Source organism: Somniosus microcephalus, chromosome 13 (assembly GCF_052327205.1).
Source record: "Somniosus microcephalus isolate GS21.2 chromosome 13, FLI_Smic_1.0, whole genome shotgun sequence".
In the NCBI taxonomy this organism is placed as follows: Eukaryota; Metazoa; Chordata; class Chondrichthyes; order Squaliformes; family Somniosidae; genus Somniosus; species Somniosus microcephalus.
The window spans coordinates 3052735-3071812 of NC_140999.1; the positions used below are offsets into that span (position 1 = coordinate 3052735).

The window sequence follows — 19078 nt, forward strand, 5'->3', positions numbered from 1 at the left end:
TAGAGACAGCATAAAATCCAAAGATAGGGCGTATAAAATAGCCAAAAAAAGCGCCAGAGCGGAAGATTGGGAACAGTTTAAGATAGAGCAAAGGAGGGCAAAGGGCATAATCAAGAGGGGCAAAATAGCTTACGAAAACAAGCTGGCGGAAAATATAAAAACTAACTCCAAAAGCTTTTATAAGTATATCAAAAGGAAAAGACTGGTGAAAACCAAAGTTGGTCCATTGCAGTCAGATACGGGGGAATATATAATGGGAAATAAGGAAATGGCAGATCAACTAAATGCATACTTTGGGTCAGTCTTTACGAAGGAAGACACAAAAAACCTCCCTGGGATATCGGGAAAAATAGGGACATTGGCAAAGGAGGAACTGACGCAAATCAATATCTCTAAGGATATGGTGTTAAGGAAGCTAAAGGGATTGAAGGTGGACAAATCCCCAGGGCCTGATAACATGCATCCTAGGGTACTGAAGGAGGTGGCCCTAGAGATAGCGGATGCACTAAGGATGATTTTTCAGAATTCATTAGACTCGGGAACAGTGCCGATGGATTGGAGGGTAGCTAACGTTACCCCACTATTCAAAAAGGGGGGTAGGGAAAAAGCAGGTAATTACAGACCTGTAAGCCTTACATCAGTTGTGGGCAAAATGCTGGAGTCCATCATTAAGGATGAAATAGCGGAGCACTTAGCAAATGGGGACAGGATAGGACAGAGTCAACATGGATTTACAAAGGGTAAATCGTGCTTGACTAATCTATTGGAATTTTTTGAGGGAGTAACTGGTAGAATAGATGGGGGAGAGCCAGTAGATGTGGTGTACCTGGACTTCCAAAAGGCCTTCGATAAGGTCCCACATAAAAGATTAGCATGGAAAATTGAGGCTCATGGGATAAAGGGGAAAGTTTTGGCGTGGATAGGGAACTGGCTGTCAGATAGAAAACAGAGAGTTGGAATAAACGGCTCATTTTCTGAATGGCAGGCAGTAACAAGTGGGGTACCACAGGGATCTGTCCTGGGCCCCCAGCTGTTCACAATTTACATTAATGACCTGGATCAGGGAGTCGGATGCAGCATTTCCAAATTTGCAGACGACACTAAACTAGGAGGGGGGGTGGGCTCAGAGGAAGAGACCAGGAAGCTCCAGAGCGATTTGGACAGACTGGGCGATTGGGCGGATAAATGGCAGATGCACTATAATGTGGACAAGTGCGAAGTTATCCACCTTGGGTGCAGGAACGGGAGGGCAAATTATTATTTAAATGGCAATAGATTGGGAGAGGGGGAAGTACAGAGAGACCTGGGTGTTCTTGTACACCAGTCACTGAAGGCGAGCATGCAGGTGCAACAGGCGGTCAAGAAGGCAAACGGTATGCTGGCCTTCATAGCAAAAGGGTTAGAATACAGGAACAGGGATACCTTGCTGCAGCTGTACAGGGCACTGGTGAGACCACACCTCGAGTACTGTGTACAGTTTTGGTCGCCTCATCTGAGGAAGGATGTTCTTGCCATGGAGGGGGTGCAGCGGCGATTCACCAGGCTGATACCAGGAATGGCGGGAATGACCTATGAGGAGAGACTATGTAGTTTAGGGATGTACACACTGGAGTTTAGAAGATTGAGAGGGGACCTCATAGAAGTGTATAAAATTCTGACAGGTCTAGACAGACTGGATGCAGAAGGAATGTTTCCCTTGGCGGGTGAGAACAGAACTAGAGGACATAATTTGAGGATAAGGGCTAAACCATTTAGGACAGAGATGAGGGGGAATTTCTTCACTCAGAGAGTGGTGAACCTGTGGAACTCATTGCCACAGAGGGCAGTGTACGCCAGCTCATTAAATATATTTAAGAGGGAATTAGATATATTTCTACGGGCAAAAGGGGTTAAGGGTTACGGAGAGAAGGCGGGGACGGGATACTGAATTAAAAGATCAGCCATGATCTCATCGAATGGCGGAGCAGGCACGAAGGGCCGAATGGCCTACTCCTGCTCCTATCTTCTATGTATCTATGTATCTAATCTCTGGATTATTACCTGAGCCACGAGCAAATTTGGCTAGGACAAATAAAATGAGTTAAATGCGTGGCTCAAAGACTGGTGTGAGAGAAATGGGTTTTGCTTCCTGGGACACTGGCACCAGTACTGGGGCAGGAGGGAGCTGTTCCATTGGGACGGGCTTCACTTGGCCAGTGCTGGGACTAGAGTCCTGGCGGATCATATAACTAGGGCTGTAGAGAGGGCTTTAAACTAACTAGTGGGGGGGGAGGTTCCTAGAGAGCAAATAATAAAAATGACAACAGAGAAGGTCATAGACTTAGGTAGCAGTGGGGAAATTAAAAACCAGAGTGTGTCAGGAAGGTGTCAGGAAGGGGCAGAAGGTATGGAGTAAAGTGTAAAGTAATAAAAAGGGCAAAAGCAGGAACTAAGTGTCACAAAACATATTTGAAAGTTCTCTATCTGAATGCACGTAGCATTCGTAACAAAATAGACGAGTTAATGGCACAAATAACTACATATGGGTATGATCTTGTGGCCATTACAGAAACATGGCTGCAGGGTGACAATGCCTGGGAATTAAACATACCAGGTTATTTAGCGATCAGGAAGGACAGGCAGGAAGGAAGGGGAGGTGGGGTGGCTATGTTAATAAAGGAAGGAATCACTGTAATACAGAGAAATGATATTGGGTCAAAAGATCAGGATAATGAAACAGTTTGGGTGGAGGTAAGGAATAATAAGGGGAAAAAAACACTAGTGGGCGTAGTCTATAGGCCTCCGAACAGTTGCAACTCTGTTGGACGGAGTATCAATCAGGAAATAGTTGAGGCTTGTAATAAGGGAACATCTATAATTATGGGGGATTTTAACTATCATATTAATTGGACAAATCAAATTGGGCAGGGCTGCCTTGAGGATGAGTTCATTGAGTGTATTAGGGATGGGTTTCTTGAGCAGTATGTAACTGAACCGACCAGGGGGCAAGCAACCTTAGATCTGGTCCTGTGTAACGAGACAGGATTAATTAAAAATGTCCTAGTAAAGGATCCCCTTGGAATGAGTGACCATAACATGGTTGAATTCCATATTCAATTAGAGGGTGAGAAGGTTGGATCTCAAACAAGCGTGCTAAGCTTGAATAAAGGAGACTATGAAGGTATGAGAGCGGAATTGAGTAGAGTGGATTGGGAAAATAGATTAAAGGGTAAGACGATACATGATCAGTGGTGTACATTTAAGGAGTTTTTTACAACTTCCAAAAAATATATATTCCACTGAGAAGAAAAGGGTGTAAAAGAAAAGACAGCCATCCGTGGCTAAGTAAAGAAATTAAGGATAGTATTCGACTAAAAACAAGGGCATATAAGGTAGCCAAATCTAGTGGGAGGATAGAGGATTGGGAAAACTTTAAAAGACAGCAAAAAGTAACAAAAAGATTGATTAAGAAAGGGAAGATAGATTATGAAAGTAAATTAGCAAAAATATAAAAACAGATAGTAAGAGTTTTTATAGTTATATAAAAAGAAAAAGGGTGGCTAAAGTAAATGTTGGTCCCTTAGAGGATGAGACCGGGAAATTAATGGTGGGAAATATGGAGATGGCAAAAACACTGAATGAATATTTTGCACCAGTCTTCACAGTAGAAGACACTAAGAATATCCCAACACTGGACAAACAGGGGGCTATAGGGGGGGAGGAGCTAAACACGATCAAAATCACTAAGGAAGTGGTACTCAGTAAAATAATGGGACTCAAGGCGGATAAATCACCTGGACCTGATGGCTTACATCCTAGGGTCTTGAGGGAAGTGGCGGTAGGGATTGTGGATACATTGGTAATAATTTTCCAAAACTCCCTGGAATCAGCAAAGGTCCCGGCAGACTGGAAAACTGCTAATGTAACGCCCTTATTTAAAAAGGGCAGTAGATAGAAGGCTGGAAACTATAGACCGGTTAGCCTAACATCTGTGGTAGGTAAAATATTGGAGTCCATTATTAAGGAGACAGTAACAGGACATTTGGATAATCATAATTTAATAGGACAAAGTCAGCATGGTTTTATGAAGGGGAAGTCATGTTTGACAAATTTGCTGGAGTTCTTTGAGGAAGTAACATATAGGGTGGATAAAGGGGAACCAGTGGACGTAGTGTATTTAGACTTCCAAAAGACATTTGACAAGGTGCCACACAAAAGATTATTGCTTAAGATAAAAAATCACGGGATTGGGGGTAATATTCTGGCATGGATAGAGGATTGGCTATCTAACAGAAAGCAGAGAGTTGGGATAAATGGTTCATTCTCGGACTGGCAATCAGTAACTAGTGGTGTTCCACAGGGGTCAGTGCTGGGTCCCCAACTCTTTACAATCTATATTTACGATTTGGAGGAGGGGACCGAGTGTAACATATCAAAGTTTGCAGATGATACTAAGATGGGAGGGAAAGTAGTGAGTGAGGAGGACATAAAAAAGCTGCAAGGGGACATAGACAGGCTAAGTAAGTGGGCAGAGATTTGGCAGATGGAATACAATACTGGAAAGTGTGAGGTTATGCACTTTGGCAGGAAAAATCGTAGAACAAGTTATTATCTTAATGGCAAGAAACTGTAAAGTACTGAAGTACAAAGGGATCTGGGGGTCCTGGTGCACGAAACTCAAAAGGTTAGTATGCAGGTGCAGCAAGTGATTAAGAAGGCCAATGGAATGTTGGCTTTCATTGCTAGGGGGATAGAATATAAAAATAGGGAGGTATTGCTTCAGTTGTACAAGGTATTGGTGAGACCGCACCTGGAATACTGCATACTAGATGCAGGAAGGATGTTTCTGATGGCCGGGGAGTCCAGAACCAGGGGTCATAGTCTAAGGATAAGGGGTAAGCCATTTAGGACTGAAATGAGGAATTTCTTCACCCAGAGAGTGGTGAACCTGTGGAATTCTCTGCCACAGAGGGCGGTGGAGGCCAGTTCATTAAATATATTCAAGAAAGAGTTGGATATGTTTCTTGAGGCTGAAGGGATCAAGGGATATGGGGAAAAGGCGGGGACAGGGTACTGAGTTTGGATGATCAGCCATGATCACATTGAATGGCGGAGCAGGCTCGAAGGGCCGAATGGCCTACTCCCGCTCTATCGTCTGTGTTTCTATACAGTTTTGGTGTCCATACTTAAGAAAAGACATACTTGCTCTCGAGTCAGTACAAAGAAGGTTCACTCGGTTAATCCTGGGGATGAGGGGATGGACATATGAGGAGAGGTTGAGTAGATTGGGACTCTACTCATTGGAGTTCAGAAGAATGAGAGGCGATCTTATTGAAACATATAAGATTGTGAAGGGGTTGGATCGGGTGGATGCGGGGAGGATGTTCCCGATGATGGGTGAAACTAGAATTAGGGGGCATAGTCTTAGAATAAGGGCTGCTCTTTCAAAACTGAGATGAGGAACTACTTCACTCAGAGGGTGGTAGGTCCATGGAATATGCTGCCCCAAAAAGCTGTAGAAGCTACATCATTACATAAATTTAAAACAGAAATAGACAGTTTCCTAGAAGTAAAGGGAAAAAGGGTTATGGGGAGCGGGCAGGAATTTGGACATGAGTCTAGGTTCGGATCGGTCATGGCCCTGTGGGTAGCGGAGCGGGCCCAGGGGCCGTGTAGCCTGATCCTGCTCCTATTTCGTGTGTCTAATTCTGTTAGATTCAGGAGATGGTTCAGTGATAGTGGATTGGCGGTTAGGATCAGATCAGCCATGATCTTATTGAATGGCGGAGCAGGCTCGAGGGGCCGATTGGCCTACTCCTGCTCCTATTTCTTATGTTCTTATGTTACCGACTCAGTGACCAGTGGAAATACTTTATCCCGACAATTTTGAACATCTCTCTCCGAGCTCCTTTGCTTTGTCTCTGTTCTTGTGACGAGAGCTCGTTTCTTCAGTCTCTGCTCCTAACTAAAGCCTCTTATCGCTAGAATCATCGCGGCTCGCTTCTGCACCCTCTCCATCCTTCCCTAAAACCAGACACAATATGTTAACTGGGGCCTGCCCACAGATGGCTCTTGGAGCCTGTTGGTAACTAAAATGTTTTAAACAGAATTAATCTCGTGCTCCTCCTGCACACCCTTTCCAAAGCCTAAATGTCCCCCAACCTTAGGAGGAAACCCAAACCGGGCACAGTATTCGAACCGAGGCCCGTCTACAGCCAGTCCCCGACCAATGCTTTGTGTTCACTTCAACACGGACAAGTGACAAACACAAACAAGTATTACATTTATTTATATATAAAAAAAAAAGTATTTTCATTGTTGGGGAAATGGTTACAGGTGGGGAGGGGGAGGGGATCCACCTTCTCAACACAGGAAGGACTCCCATGTTCAGCTGGGGGGCGTTCAAATAAAATAAAAATCTCTCACACAGTACAGAGCAAAGTGTTGGAGGAGGTCACTCTCACTCACTCTCAGATCAGATGGTCACTCATTCTCACTCTCGGTCCAGGCGGTCACTCACTCTCGGATCAGATGGTCACTCACTCTCACTCTCGGTCCAGGCGGTCACTCACTCTCGGATCAGATGGTCACTCACTCTCAGTCTCGGTCCAGGCGGTCACTCACTCTCGGATCAGATGGTCACTCATTCTCACTCTCGGTGCAGGCGGTCACTCATTCTCACACTCAGTTCAGACGGTCACTCACTCTTGGTCAAGGCGGTCACTCACTCTCGGATCAGATGGTCACTCACTCTCAGTCCAGGCGGTCACTCGCTCTCGGATCAGATGGTCACTCACTCTCACTCGGGCGGTCAGCGGTATGACATGGGGGAGGTGGTAAACTGGTTCTGCGAGGTGTGCGTATAAACCGGGAATGTCTGGCACCTGCTCCCGGAGTCAGCGGGAACTTTACAGGCCGGAGTCGTCGGCTCCGTGAGGAAGTTCCACCAGTGGGTCGGAAAACCTCCGCTGGACCTTGGCCGGAGTGGGTTTGGCCTCATCGGTCTGAGTAGTGGCCTGTGGCGGTACGACCTCCCGCGCGGCGACGTACATGGAGCGGATGTTGTCAGATCGCCGCGAGGGCATCTCGCGCCGTCGCAGAGTGACCGCCAGCGGGTGCTGCTGCCTGTCCCTGGTGTCAGGGCTCACCGGGATGGTGCCCGTGGTGCTGACCATGCCAGGAGGCAGTTTGATGTTCCCCGTGGGCAGCGCGGCATTGCGCCGGGGCAGCTTGGTGCTCGCGAGCATGGAGAACGCGCGCCGCTGCATGATGGGAGGGCGAGCTGGCAGAGACTCATGTTCAGTCGGGGAGGAGACGCGCTGTTTGATGGCGGGCGGAGGCTGGAGCGCCGACACGGACCGCAGCGGCCGTCGGAGACTTCCTGTGAACTGGAACACCGCTGGACCTGGAGGGAGACAAAAAGAAAGCATATACTCATTCACACCGTCTCTCCGGAGCCCGCCCGCACATGCTCGTCTCCCCGGATCCCGCCCGCACACGCTCATCTCCCCGGAGCCCGCCTGCAGACATCCGTCTCGCCAAAGCCCGCCCGTCTCCCCGGAGCCCGCCTGCAAACGCCTGTCTCCCCGGAGGCCGCCCGCAGACGCTCGTCTCCCCGCACACGCTCGCCTCGCCAGAGCCCGCCCGCAGATGTCCGTCTCCCCGGAGCCCGCCTGCAGACGCCCGTCTCCCCGGAGCCCACCCCCCCCCCCCCGCATACGCCCGTCCCCCCGCACACGCTCGTCTCCCCGGAGTCCGCCCGTCTCGCCAGAGCCTGCCTGCAGACGACCGTCTCCCCACCTCCTGTACGCAGACTCCCCGGCGCACTGCCCAATTACAATAGTACTCGGAGCCCGAGCTGAGCCCACAGCCACTGAAGGTGAAAGAACCTCAGAGATACATAAGTACACAAGATTGCAACCTACTTTTTACTGACCTCCGGACTCCCCTTGCCCCGGTCGATCATCGAGGAGACTCTCCATACTGAGGGAGGCCTCCGAGTCCATGTTTTCCTCATCGGAGCCTCTCTCCTCTAACTCTGGGAGCTCGAGGGTCAGCTGATCCCTGCGCGATGGAGCAGAGAAAGAGAGAGAGTTTTACTGGACCGCAAGAGCCCAGCGCCCAGCCTGTGCGGAGCGAGAGCTGATCCCGGGCTCTCAGTACGAGGACACTGGGATTAGCCTTGGGCTAGCGAGAGAGGACATTGGTGTCAATGGAACCCGTACCACAGTGAGAGTCCGTGTCTGTGGAACCCGTACCCCAGTGAGAGTCAGTGTCTGTGGAACCCGCACCCCAGTGAGAGTCAGTGTGTGTGGAACCCGCACCCCAGTGAGAGTCAGTGTGTGGGGGACACGTACCCCAGTGAGAGTCAGTGTCTGTGGAACCCGTACCCCAGTGAGAGTCAGTGTCTGTGGAACCCGTACCCCAGTGAGAGTCAGTGTGTGGGGAACCCGTACCCCAGTGAGAGTCAGTGTGTGGGGAACCCATACCCCAGTGAGAGTCAGTGTGTGGGGAACCCGTACCCCAGTGAGAGTCAGTGTCTGTGGAACCCGTACCCCAGTGAGAGTCAGTGTGTGGGGAACCCGTACCTCAGTGAGAGTCAGTGTGTGGGGAACCCGTACCCCAGTGAGAGTCGGTGCCCCACAGTATGGTGCTCCCCTCGACTTACCTCTCCTCCTTTATCGACTGGATTTGCTCGATCAGGATTTCCTCCTCGTGTTCCATGTCCGTGTCGGAAGGCTCTTCTTCATCCAGACTTCCCAACTTTGGGGTATTCTCCTCATCAGGTTTTGGGGTCCGAGGTCCTTTGCTCTAAAAGGAGGGCGGGGGAAGAAGATGGCCATCGTTACTGAGCTCCTTGTGGTGCCAGGTTCCATCTGGGGCCTGTGCTGAGCTACCAGACCACAGCCAGGGTGGCGATGGGTACCCGGGGGCCCCAGGATTGTTGTGGACGAGGGGTAGAAATCAGTCAGGGACCCTGCTCCTGACCCAGAGACTCCCACCTGCATGTGGACAGGGTTGGGGCTTGCTGTGAAGCCCCCCAGGTACAATATCCTGCCAATACTCACCCTCCAGGCTCACACAGGCGGGGGGGGGAGATTCTGTGGAACTATCCCAGGGAGAGGCTTCGTGAGTGGATTTGGGGGGTGAGTTGGGGGGGGGGGGGAAGGGGGGGAATGTAAATGATCCCACCCACAGACAGTTCCTTGGTGTTTCTCCCCAGGGTGGTGTCCAGTTCCTGGCTGGGTGGGAGTCGGAGTGAGGGGATGGGGAGGGGTTGACGGGAGGGGGGGGGGGGTGGTGGGGGGAAGTGACGCGAGTGAGGGGGAGGGATCGCCAGTCAGACATTGGCCATACTGCTTCCTCTCGGAGATTTGCCCCACACTTTCAGTGAATCAATCTCTCCCCCCACCAAATGTTTATGGCTGAGATCAGGGAACATTTGGGGGCAATTAATAATGAACCCTGACCCAGCTTGCGGTCACGCCCAAGGGGCAAAACGTTGCCTTGGCAACACCAGGACGATGGTAACAGCGAGGGGGCGCGTACGGATCACAGTGAGCAGTGCGAGGTTCAGGGTTCAGGTGAGTTCCTCGTGGGTTAGCATGCAATACACACAACAACAACACATGCGATGCAAACAGGCGCCTGCTAGTGATGGAGGTCAGTGCAGGGAGGGGTTGGAGGTTGGAGGTCGGAGCGGGAGGGGTTGGAGGTCGGAGCGGGAGGGGTGGGAGGTCGGAGCGGGAGGGGTGGGAGGTCGGAGCGGGAGGGGTGGGAGGTCGGAGCGGGAAGGGTGGGAGGTCGGAGCGGGAGGGGTGGGAGGTCGGAGCGGGAGGTCGGAGCGGGAGGGGTGGGAGGTCGGTGCGGGAGGGGTGGGAGGTCGGTGCGGGAGGTCGGAGCGGGAGGTCGGAGCGGGAGGTCGGGAGGTCAGTGCGGGAGGGGTGGGAGGTCGGAGCGGGAGGGGTGGGAGGTCGGAGCGGGAGGGGTGGGAGGTCGGAGCGGGAGGGGTGGGAGGTCGGAGCGGGAGGGGTGGGAGGTCGGAGCGGGAGGGGTGGGAGGTCGGAGCGGGAGGGGTGGGAGGTCGGAGCGGGAGGTCGGAGCGGGAGGGGTTGGAGGTCGGAGCGGGAGGGGTGGGAGGTCGGAGCGGGAGGGGTGGGAGGTCAGTGCGGGAGGGGTGGGAGGTCAGTGCGGGAGGGGTGGGAGGTCGGAGCGGGAGGGCGGAGCGGGAGGGGTCGGAGCGGGAGGGGTGGGAGGTCGGAGCGGGAGGTCAGTGCGGGAGGGGCGGGAGGTCAGTGCGGGAGGGGCGGGAGGTCAGTGCGGGAGGGGCGGGAGGTCAGTGCGGGAGGGGCGGGAGGTCAGTGCGGGAGGGGTGGGAGGTCAGTGCGGGAGGTCAGTGCGGGAGGGGTGGGAGGTCAGTGCGGGAGGGGTGGGAGGTCGGAGCGGGAGGGGTGGGAGGTCGGAGCGGGAGGTCGGAGCGGGAGGGGTGGGAGGTCGGAGCGGGAGGGGTGGGAGGTCGGAGCGGGAGGGGTGGGAGGTCGGTGCCGGAGGGGTGGGAGGTCGGTGCCGGAGGGGTGGGAGGTCGGTGCCGGAGGGGTGGGAGGTCGGTGCCGGAGGGGTGGGAGGTTGGAGCGGGAGGTCGGAGCGGGAGGTCAGTGCGGGAGGGGTGGGAGGTCGGAGCGGGAGGGGTGGGAGGTCGGTGCGGGAGGGGTGGGAGGTCGGAGCGGGAGGAGTGGGAGGTCGGAGCGGGAGGGGTTGGAGGTCGGAGCGGGAGGTCGGAGCGGGAGGGGTGGGAGGTCAGTGCGGGAGGTCGGAGCGGGAGGGGTGGGAGGTCAGTGCGGGAGGGGTGGGAGGTCAGTGCGGGAGGGGTGGGAGGTCAGTGCGGGAGGGGTGGGAGGTCAGTGCGGGAGGGGTGGGAGGTCAGTGCGGGAGGGGTGGGAGGTCAGTGCGGGAGGGGTGGGAGGTCAGTGCGGGAGGGGTGGGAGGTCAGTGCGGGAGGGGTGGGAGGTCAGTGCGGGAGGGGTTGGAGGTCGGAGCGGGAGGGGTTGGAGGTCGGAGCGGGAGGGGTTGGAGGTCGGAGCGGGAGGGGTTGGAGGTCGGAGCGGGAGGGGTTGGAGGTCGGAGCGGGAGGGGTTGGAGGTCGGAGCGGGAGGGGTTGGAGGTCGGAGCGGGAGGGGTTGGAGGTCGGAGCGGGAGGGGTGGGAGGTCGGAGCGGGAGGTCAGTGCGGGAGGGGTGGGAGGTCAGTGCGGGAGGGGTGGGAGGTCAGTGCGGGAGGGGTGGGAGGTCAGTGCGGGAGGTCAGTGCGGGAGGGGTGGGAGGTCAGTGCGGGAGGGGTTGGAGGTCGGAGCGGGAGGGGCGGGAGGTCAGTGCGGGAGGGGTGGGAGGTCGGTGCGGGAGGGGTGGGAGGTCGGTGCGGGAGGGGTGGGAGGTCGGTGCGGGAGGGGTGGGAGGTCGGTGCGGGAGGGGTGGGAGGTCGGTGCGGGAGGGGTTGGGTGACATGCGAGAACCGTGGAATGAAGACACTGCATGCGGAGAAAGGGTCAACCGAACTAGCCCAGTACCTACCAGCACCCCATCGCATGGAGTAGAGAACCCAACTTCAAGAGGCCAAAGCTGGAGAGCGAGAGCGAGGGAGAGAGAGAAAAGGCACCAAACTCAGTCCCAATCATCACCGTCACAACCAGGTAGACAATCAGGTACAAAAACGTCAACAAAGCAAACTCTTCAACCACTCCCACAGCAAAGGACCAGCCTCTCGCTTCAGGTCACTCTGCCCACTCCCCGCCCCTCCCACTCCCCGCTCCCAGTCTGGTGACCCAGACCCACCAGGGCACCCATCAGTCTTGGCCTCTGTTCGATTGGAATTTCTGATCAGGACAGAGGCTGGAACACCAAATCCCGACTAAACAAACCGGGATCGACAACCGATCAAAACTGAAGTTACGAAGAGACGAATCCCCAAAGAGACACACCTCCGGTTCAAAAACAAAGAATGGGATACAGGCTCGAAGGGCTGAATGGCCTCCTGCTGTTCTTATGTTCCGAAGCACGGTTACCATAGTTTTACCGACTTACGCGCAGGAGCGAGAGGCGTCGGACCGCCAGCTGTTCGGCCGTCTCCAGGTTGGTGATTTCGGCCATTTTCATTTTGTATTTCCGAATCTGTTCGGTGATCAGGAGCTCGACACACCTGCCAACAAAACACAGAAACTCCAGTCTGTTGTGTATGTACCTTTAAGGGAAGAACTGGTTTTAGACTGCAGTACCGGCAGTGACCACCCCTGTATAAAAGGCCCTAGCAGGCTTCTGTATTTCAGTCTGACGTTGCCCTCCTGTTCAGTAAAGTACCTGTTAAACTGTTCTCCCGAAGTCAGTGTATTATTGAGGCGCGGACTTTACAGTGGCGACGAGTAAGTTCGAACTCACCTGCAGTGTGGCATCATCTCACGGGGATCTCGCCCTGAGAGGAGGGTTCTTGGAGGTCGTAGTCTGAGCAACGGGCGTCGACTGCGGGCAACCGCCCAAAGAATTCATCGGAGTTCGGAGAATTGCGGGAGAGACTGTGGAGAGCTGTGCTTGGCTCCCCAGTTAAGGTGTTCCAGCAAATCGTGCTGGTAGCAGGTAGTGCGCTGACCCTTCCGGACTGCGGCGGGCTCAAGCTCGATCGCGCGGCTCGACAAAATGGGCCGCGCAGCGTCGCCGGGAAAAGAAAACGAGAGAGGGTGGAGCGCACAGGGCGCGGTCGGTGCTCAAGAACCGGGCAGCGGAGAGAAAATAAACGGGGGGGGGGGGGTGTGGAAGGAAAGCGAGACGCGCCGAAGCCGCAGGTCGCCGCCATTACCCCGTAGAACGCTAGGAGCAGCGCGGCAGCAAGGGGAAGAAGGAAAAGCGCGGGAGGCGCCATTTTATCCTGTTGGGGAAGAAGGAAAAGCGTGGGAGGCGCCATTTTATTCCATTGGGGAAGAAGAAAAAGCGCGGGAGGCGCCATTGTAAATCAGCCAAGATGCCGAAAAGTGGCAGTATCACTGCTTTCGACAACGAGGTAGAAGACTGGACCCACGTATGTGGAAAGAATTGAAGTGTACTGCAAGGCAAATGAGGTGGCCGATGGAAAGAGGGCGTCGGTATTATTGAATTTGATGGGCGCGAGTACGTACGGCCTATTGCGGAATTTAATTACCCCAGCTAAACCAATGGAGAAAAGTTTTGAGGAGATTGCTAATATCTTACAGGAACACCTAAACCCTACACCGCTGCCGATAGCAGAAAGATTCAAGTTCCATAAAAGAAACCAGCACAAAGATGAGAGCAATGCTGACTATCTTACGGAACTACGTAAGTTATCGAAGCACTGCCAGTTCGGAGCAGGACTGGCAGACACCTTACGGGATAAGTTTGTCTGCGGGCTCCAGAGTGAAGGAACCCAGAAACGACTACTTTCAAAAAAGGACCCGACGCTAGAACAGGCTTTCAGCGTGGCAGTATCCTACGAAGCAGCAGCACGGGGAGCTGCGGAAATACAACAGAAACCACAAGAATACAGCGCTAACGAAATGGCGTATGGAGCAGAAAAGTGCTATCGCTGCGGCAGAACAACCCATGAGCAGAAGGACTGCTGGTTTAAGGACAAAGTATGCAGGCAATGCGGAAAAATGGGACATATAGCAAGAGTCTGCAGGTCGGGAAAGAAAACCAACACGACAAAAACTACTAAGGAACAGTACAGGAAAGTAAAGAAACTGACAGACAGTAGTTCGGAAGATCAGGAGAGTGATAAGGACTCCGGGAGCAGGAGACTAAGCTGTCTAAAGTTACACAACGTGATCGCAAAGGAAGATCACCCAACCATTTGGGTCACCCTCATGATAGCAGGGTCCCCAGTAAAGATGGAATTGGACACAGGATCAGCCCTAACTGTCATGAATCGACGAGACTATGAGCGGCTATTCTCACACATACCCTTAAAGGACACGTCCATTGTATTGAAGACATACACGGGGCAAAAGGTCTACCCCAGAGGAAAAATAAGGGTGCCAGTTAAATATAACGGCAAGGAAACACAGAAACTATATATGTATATACGACGAGATGGAGGACCACCATTATTGGGACGTGAATGGATCCGAAAAATACAATTGGATTGGCATTCCATTCTGGCGCTAACTGTGACTGACAAAAAGGATGATGACGTCGCACCTGGACGTCTGTCACAAATTCTATCTGATGCGGAAGAGGTGTTCCAACAAGGACTTGGGACTCTAAAAGGAGTAAAGGCAACCATAAAGATTGAGGATAACGGAAACCCAAAATTTTTCAAGGCCAGACCGGTGCCATACGCGATCCGCCCAGCCGTTGAAGCTGAACTGGAGAGTCTGGAGCGTTCGGGTGTGCTGTCCAAGGTGGACTGGAGCGAGTGGGCCACACCCATCGTTCCTGTAATGAAGAAAGCATTGAACAGCACGCCTGGGGAGCCAAAGAAGCTTCGCATCTGTGGGGACTTCAAGGTGACTGTGAACCCAGTCCTGCACACAGTACAGTATCCACTTCCGCGGATAGAAGATATTTTCGCCTCACTATCTGGAGGGAAACGTTTTACAAAGATTGATCTGGCCCAAGCGTATCTACAAATGGAGGTGGAAGAAGCATCTAGAAAATACCTCACGATAAACACTCACAAAGGCCTTTACCAGTACAATCGACTGGTATTCGGGGTAGCATCGGCCCCGGCTATTTGGCAGAGGGCAATGGAACAAGTCCTGCAAGGGATCCCGGGGACCCAGTGTTATTTGGACGACATCCTGGTTACGGGCGAAAATGACAATGAACACCTTGCCAACCTGGAGCAGGTGCTCACGAGATTACAGGAATATGGGCTACGAGTCAACCGCCCCAAATGCGAGTTCTTCAGGAGACAAATCTCGTATTGTGGCCACATGATTGATGAGGAAGGGTTGCATAAGTCGCCGGACAAGATTGAGGCTGTAGTTAAGGCTCCAGCACCGGAAAATGTGTCGCAACTGAGGTTGTTCCTCGGGTTGGTGAACTACTACCATCAGTTCTTGCCGAATTTATCTACAATTCTGCACCCACTGAACGCCCTGCTGCAAACTGGAGTGACATGGAAATGGAGTGATGAGTGTAAGCGTGCCTTTCAGAAATGTAAATGCCTAATCACTTCAAAAGAAGTATTGGCCCACTACAACCCAACACTACCGATTCGGTTGGCATGTGATGCGTCACCCTACGGCATTGGAGCGGTACTGTCACACAAATTCCGTGACGGTTCAGAGAGGCCAATAGCCTTTGCGTCGCGCTCGCTAACCTCAGCCGAGCGTAACTACGCCCAGATTGACAGGGAGGCCCTCAGCCTGGTGTGGGGGGTGAAGAAGTTCAATCACTATCTGCACGGGCAGAAATTCACCCTACTGACTGATCATCAGCCCCTGGTCTCCATTTTTAACCCAAAGAAGGGCGTTCCGGTGATGACGGCACAACGGCTGCAAAGATGGTCACTTTCTCTAGGGGCACATCAGTACGACATAGAGTACAAGGGTACAAAACAGCATGGAAACGCTGATGGGCTGTCGCGCCTACCGTTGCCTACGGTAGAATAAACACCTGCAGTGGACCCTGTTGAGATATTCCATGCGACCATAGTCGAATGTTTGCCTGTTACAAACTCGAATATAGAGAAGGAAACCCGAAATGACCCGACACTCTCTCGGGTCTACGATTTGACGGTGAAGGGATGGCCAGCATATGGCGACTCACTGTTGCCAGCATTCTCGCCAAGGAGAGAACAGTTGTCAGTGTGCCGGGGGACCTTGATGTGTGGATCCCGAGTGGTAATTCCACCCAAGTTGAGAGATAGAGTGCTCAATGAGCTTCATGAGGGTCATCTGGGGGGGGTAAAAATGAAGAGCCTAGCCAGGGCGTTTGTGTGATGGCCGGGAATCGATAAAGAAATCGAGGATATGACCAAGAGATGCACAGGATGCCAGAAGGTCCAAAACGCTCCACCACAGGCCCCGCTACATCCATGGGAGTGGCCCTCATCTCCATGGCAACGGGTACACATTGATTTTGCTGGTCCATTTATGGACTCAATGTTTCTAATCGCTGTGGACGCCCATTCGAAATGGCCAGAGGTCATTAAAATGCCCTCCACCACCACGGAAAAAACTATTGCAGTCCTAAGGACCATCTTCGCCAGGAATGGGTTGCCAGAACAGATTTGCTCCGACAATGGGCCACAGTTTGTGTCTGAGGATTTCCGGAGGTTCCTGAAGAATAATGGGGTGAAACATTACACATCTGCCCCATATCATCCAGCCACAAATGGATTGGCTGAGAGGTTTGTTCAGACCTTTAAAAAGGCCATAAAGGCAATGTATAATGACGACATACCACTGCAACACAAGGTGGATAGTTTCTTGTTTGCTTACCGGAATGCGACACATGCAGTAACCAACCAAGCTCCAGCCGTACTGTTCTTCAACCGAAGGCTAAGATGTCGCCTGGATTTGCTCAAACCAAACATAAGACGAGATGTTGAGGATAAGCAATTCCAGCACATCAATGAGAAGCCAACCCAGAGCTTCAAGGTAGGGCAACCAGTCTTGGCCCGCAACTACCGAACAGAAAAATGGCAGCCTGGAACGATATGCACACAGCAGGGACCACTAATGTACACAGTGGACGTTGGAGAGAGCATTGTGAGGCGCCATGCTGACCAGATTCTAGAGTCACAGGAACAAGCCAAACCCGTGCCACGAGAAGGTGCACCTGGTAATCAACCTGAAGTACAGATTGCGTCTACCTCAGAAGCAGTGGTATTGGAAGCTGACGAACCAACCAGTGACCATGAACCAGAATCAGCTTCGCCGCAAGAACAGGATACTCAAGAAAGGCGCTATCCAGTCAGGATCAGGAAGCCTCCTCAAAGACTGAACTTATAAATGATTATTTCAGTTGATGTATATAATACCCAGAAAGTTGTAATCAGTTATTATTTAGTTGTTAAATGAATGTTATATACTGTTTATCTAAAAGGGGAGGCATTGTTGTGTATGTACCTTTAAGGGAAGAACTGGTTTTAGACTGCAGTACCGGCAGTGACCACCCCTGTATAAAAGGCCCTAGCAGGCTTCTGTATTTCAGTCTGACGTTGCCCTCCTGTTCAGTAAAGTACCTGTTAAACTGTTCTCCCGAAGTCCGTGTATTATCGAGGCGCGGACTTTACACAGTCAACCGGAGCAAACCCCATCAGTACCGATCAGAAAGAAAGACTTGCATTTCTATAGCGCCTTTCACCAACTCAGGACGTCCCAAAGCGCTTTACAGCCATTTAATTACTTTTTTGAAGTGTAGTCACTGTTGTAATGTAGGAAACACGGCAGCCAATATGCACACAGCAAGATCCCACAAACAGCAATAAGATGATGACCAGATAATTTGTTTTAGTGATGTTGGTTGAGAGATTAAATATTGGCCCAGGACACCGGAGAGAACTCCCCTGCTCTTCAACATAGCGCCATGGGATCTATTACGTCCAACTGAGAGAGCAGACGGGGCCTCAGATTAACGTCTCATCCAAAAGACTGCACCTCCGACAGTGCGGCGCTCCCTCTGTACTGCCCCTCCGACAGTGCCGCACTCCCTCAGTACTGACCCTCCGACAGTGCAGCACTCCCTCAGTACCGCCCCTCCGACAGTGCGGCGCTCCCTCAGTACTGCCCCTCCGACAGTGCAGCACTCCCTCAGTACCGCCCCTCCGACAGTGCGGCACTCCCTCAGTACTGCCCCTCCGACAGTGCGGCACTCCCTCAGTACTGCCCCTCCGACAGTGCGGCGCTCCCTCAGTACCGCCCCTCCGACAGTGCGGCGCTCCCTCAGTACTGCGCTCCCTCAGTACTGCCCCTCCGACAGTGCGGCACTCCCTCAGTACTGCCCCTCCGACAGTGCGGCGCTCCCTCAGTACTGCCCCTCCGACAGTGCGGCGCTCCCTCAGTACCGCCCCTCCGACAGTGCGGCGCTCCCTCAGTACTGCCCCTCCGACAGTGCAGCGCTCCCTCAGTACTGCCCCTCCGACAGTGCGGCGCTCCCTCAGTACCGCCCCTCCGACAGTGCGGCGCTCCCTCAGTACTGCCCCTCCGACAGTGCAGCGCTCCCTCAGTACTGCCCCTCCGACAGTGCGGCGCTCCCTCAGTACCGCCCCTCCGACAGTGCGGCGCTCCCTCAGTACTGCCCCTCCGACAGTGCGGCGCTCCCTCAGTACCGCCCCTCCGACAGTGCAGCGCTCCCTCAGTACTGCCCCTCCGACAGTGCGGCGCTCCCTCAGTACTGCCCCTCCGACAGTGCGGCGCTCCCTCAGTACTGCCCCTCCGACAGTGCGGCACTCCCTCAGTACTGCCCCTCCGACAGTGCGGCACTCCCTCAGTACCGCCCCTCCGACAGTGCGGCGCTCCCTCAGTACTGACCCTCCAACAGTGCGGCGCTCCCTCAGTACCGCCCCTCCGACAGTGCGGCACTCCCTCAGTACTGCACTGGAGTGTCAGCCTAGATTTTTATGTTCAAGTCTCTGGATTAGGACTGGAGCCCACAACCTTCTGACTCAGAGGCGAGAGTGCTGCCCACTGAACCACAGCTGACACTGATGGTCCTCCATTCGGCCCCTCGAGCCTGCTCCGCCATTCAATAAAATCATGCCTGATCTGATCTTGGCCTCAGCTCCACTTTCCTGCCCACTCCCCATAACCCTCGAATCCCCTATAGTTCAAAAAACTAGCTCCACCTTAAATATATTCAGTGACCCAGCGTCCTCAGCTCTCAGTCCTGTTACACACACAGTCAGTGCTGGGACAGTCAGTCCTGTTACACACACAGTCAGTGCTGGGACAGTCAGTCCTGTTACACACACAGTCAGTGCTGGGACACTCAGTCCTGTTATACACACAGTCAGTGCTGGGACACTCAGTCCTGTTACACACACACAGTCAGTGCTGGGACAGTCAGTCCTGTTACACACACACAGTCAGTGCTGGGACACTCAGTCCTGTTACACACACAGTCAGTGCTGGGACACTCAGTCCTGTTACA

General features: G+C 53.1%; 1 protein-coding gene across 1 annotated transcript in view; it reads right to left on the reverse strand.

The window, feature by feature from the left end:
* Nucleotides 1-6249: 6249 nt before the first annotated feature.
* Nucleotides 6250-19078, reverse strand: part of LOC147107974 (unconventional myosin-IXb-like) — a 141581-nt gene continuing 128752 nt past the window's right edge. Inside the window, 5 exon segments of the mRNA XM_086005980.1 lie at nt 6250-7384; nt 7916-8043; nt 8648-8790; nt 11546-11593; nt 12056-12170. Coding sequence (XP_085862106.1) covers nt 6888-7384; nt 7916-8043; nt 8648-8790; nt 11546-11593; nt 12056-12170 — 931 coding nt within the window. The 3' untranslated portion in view covers nt 6250-6887.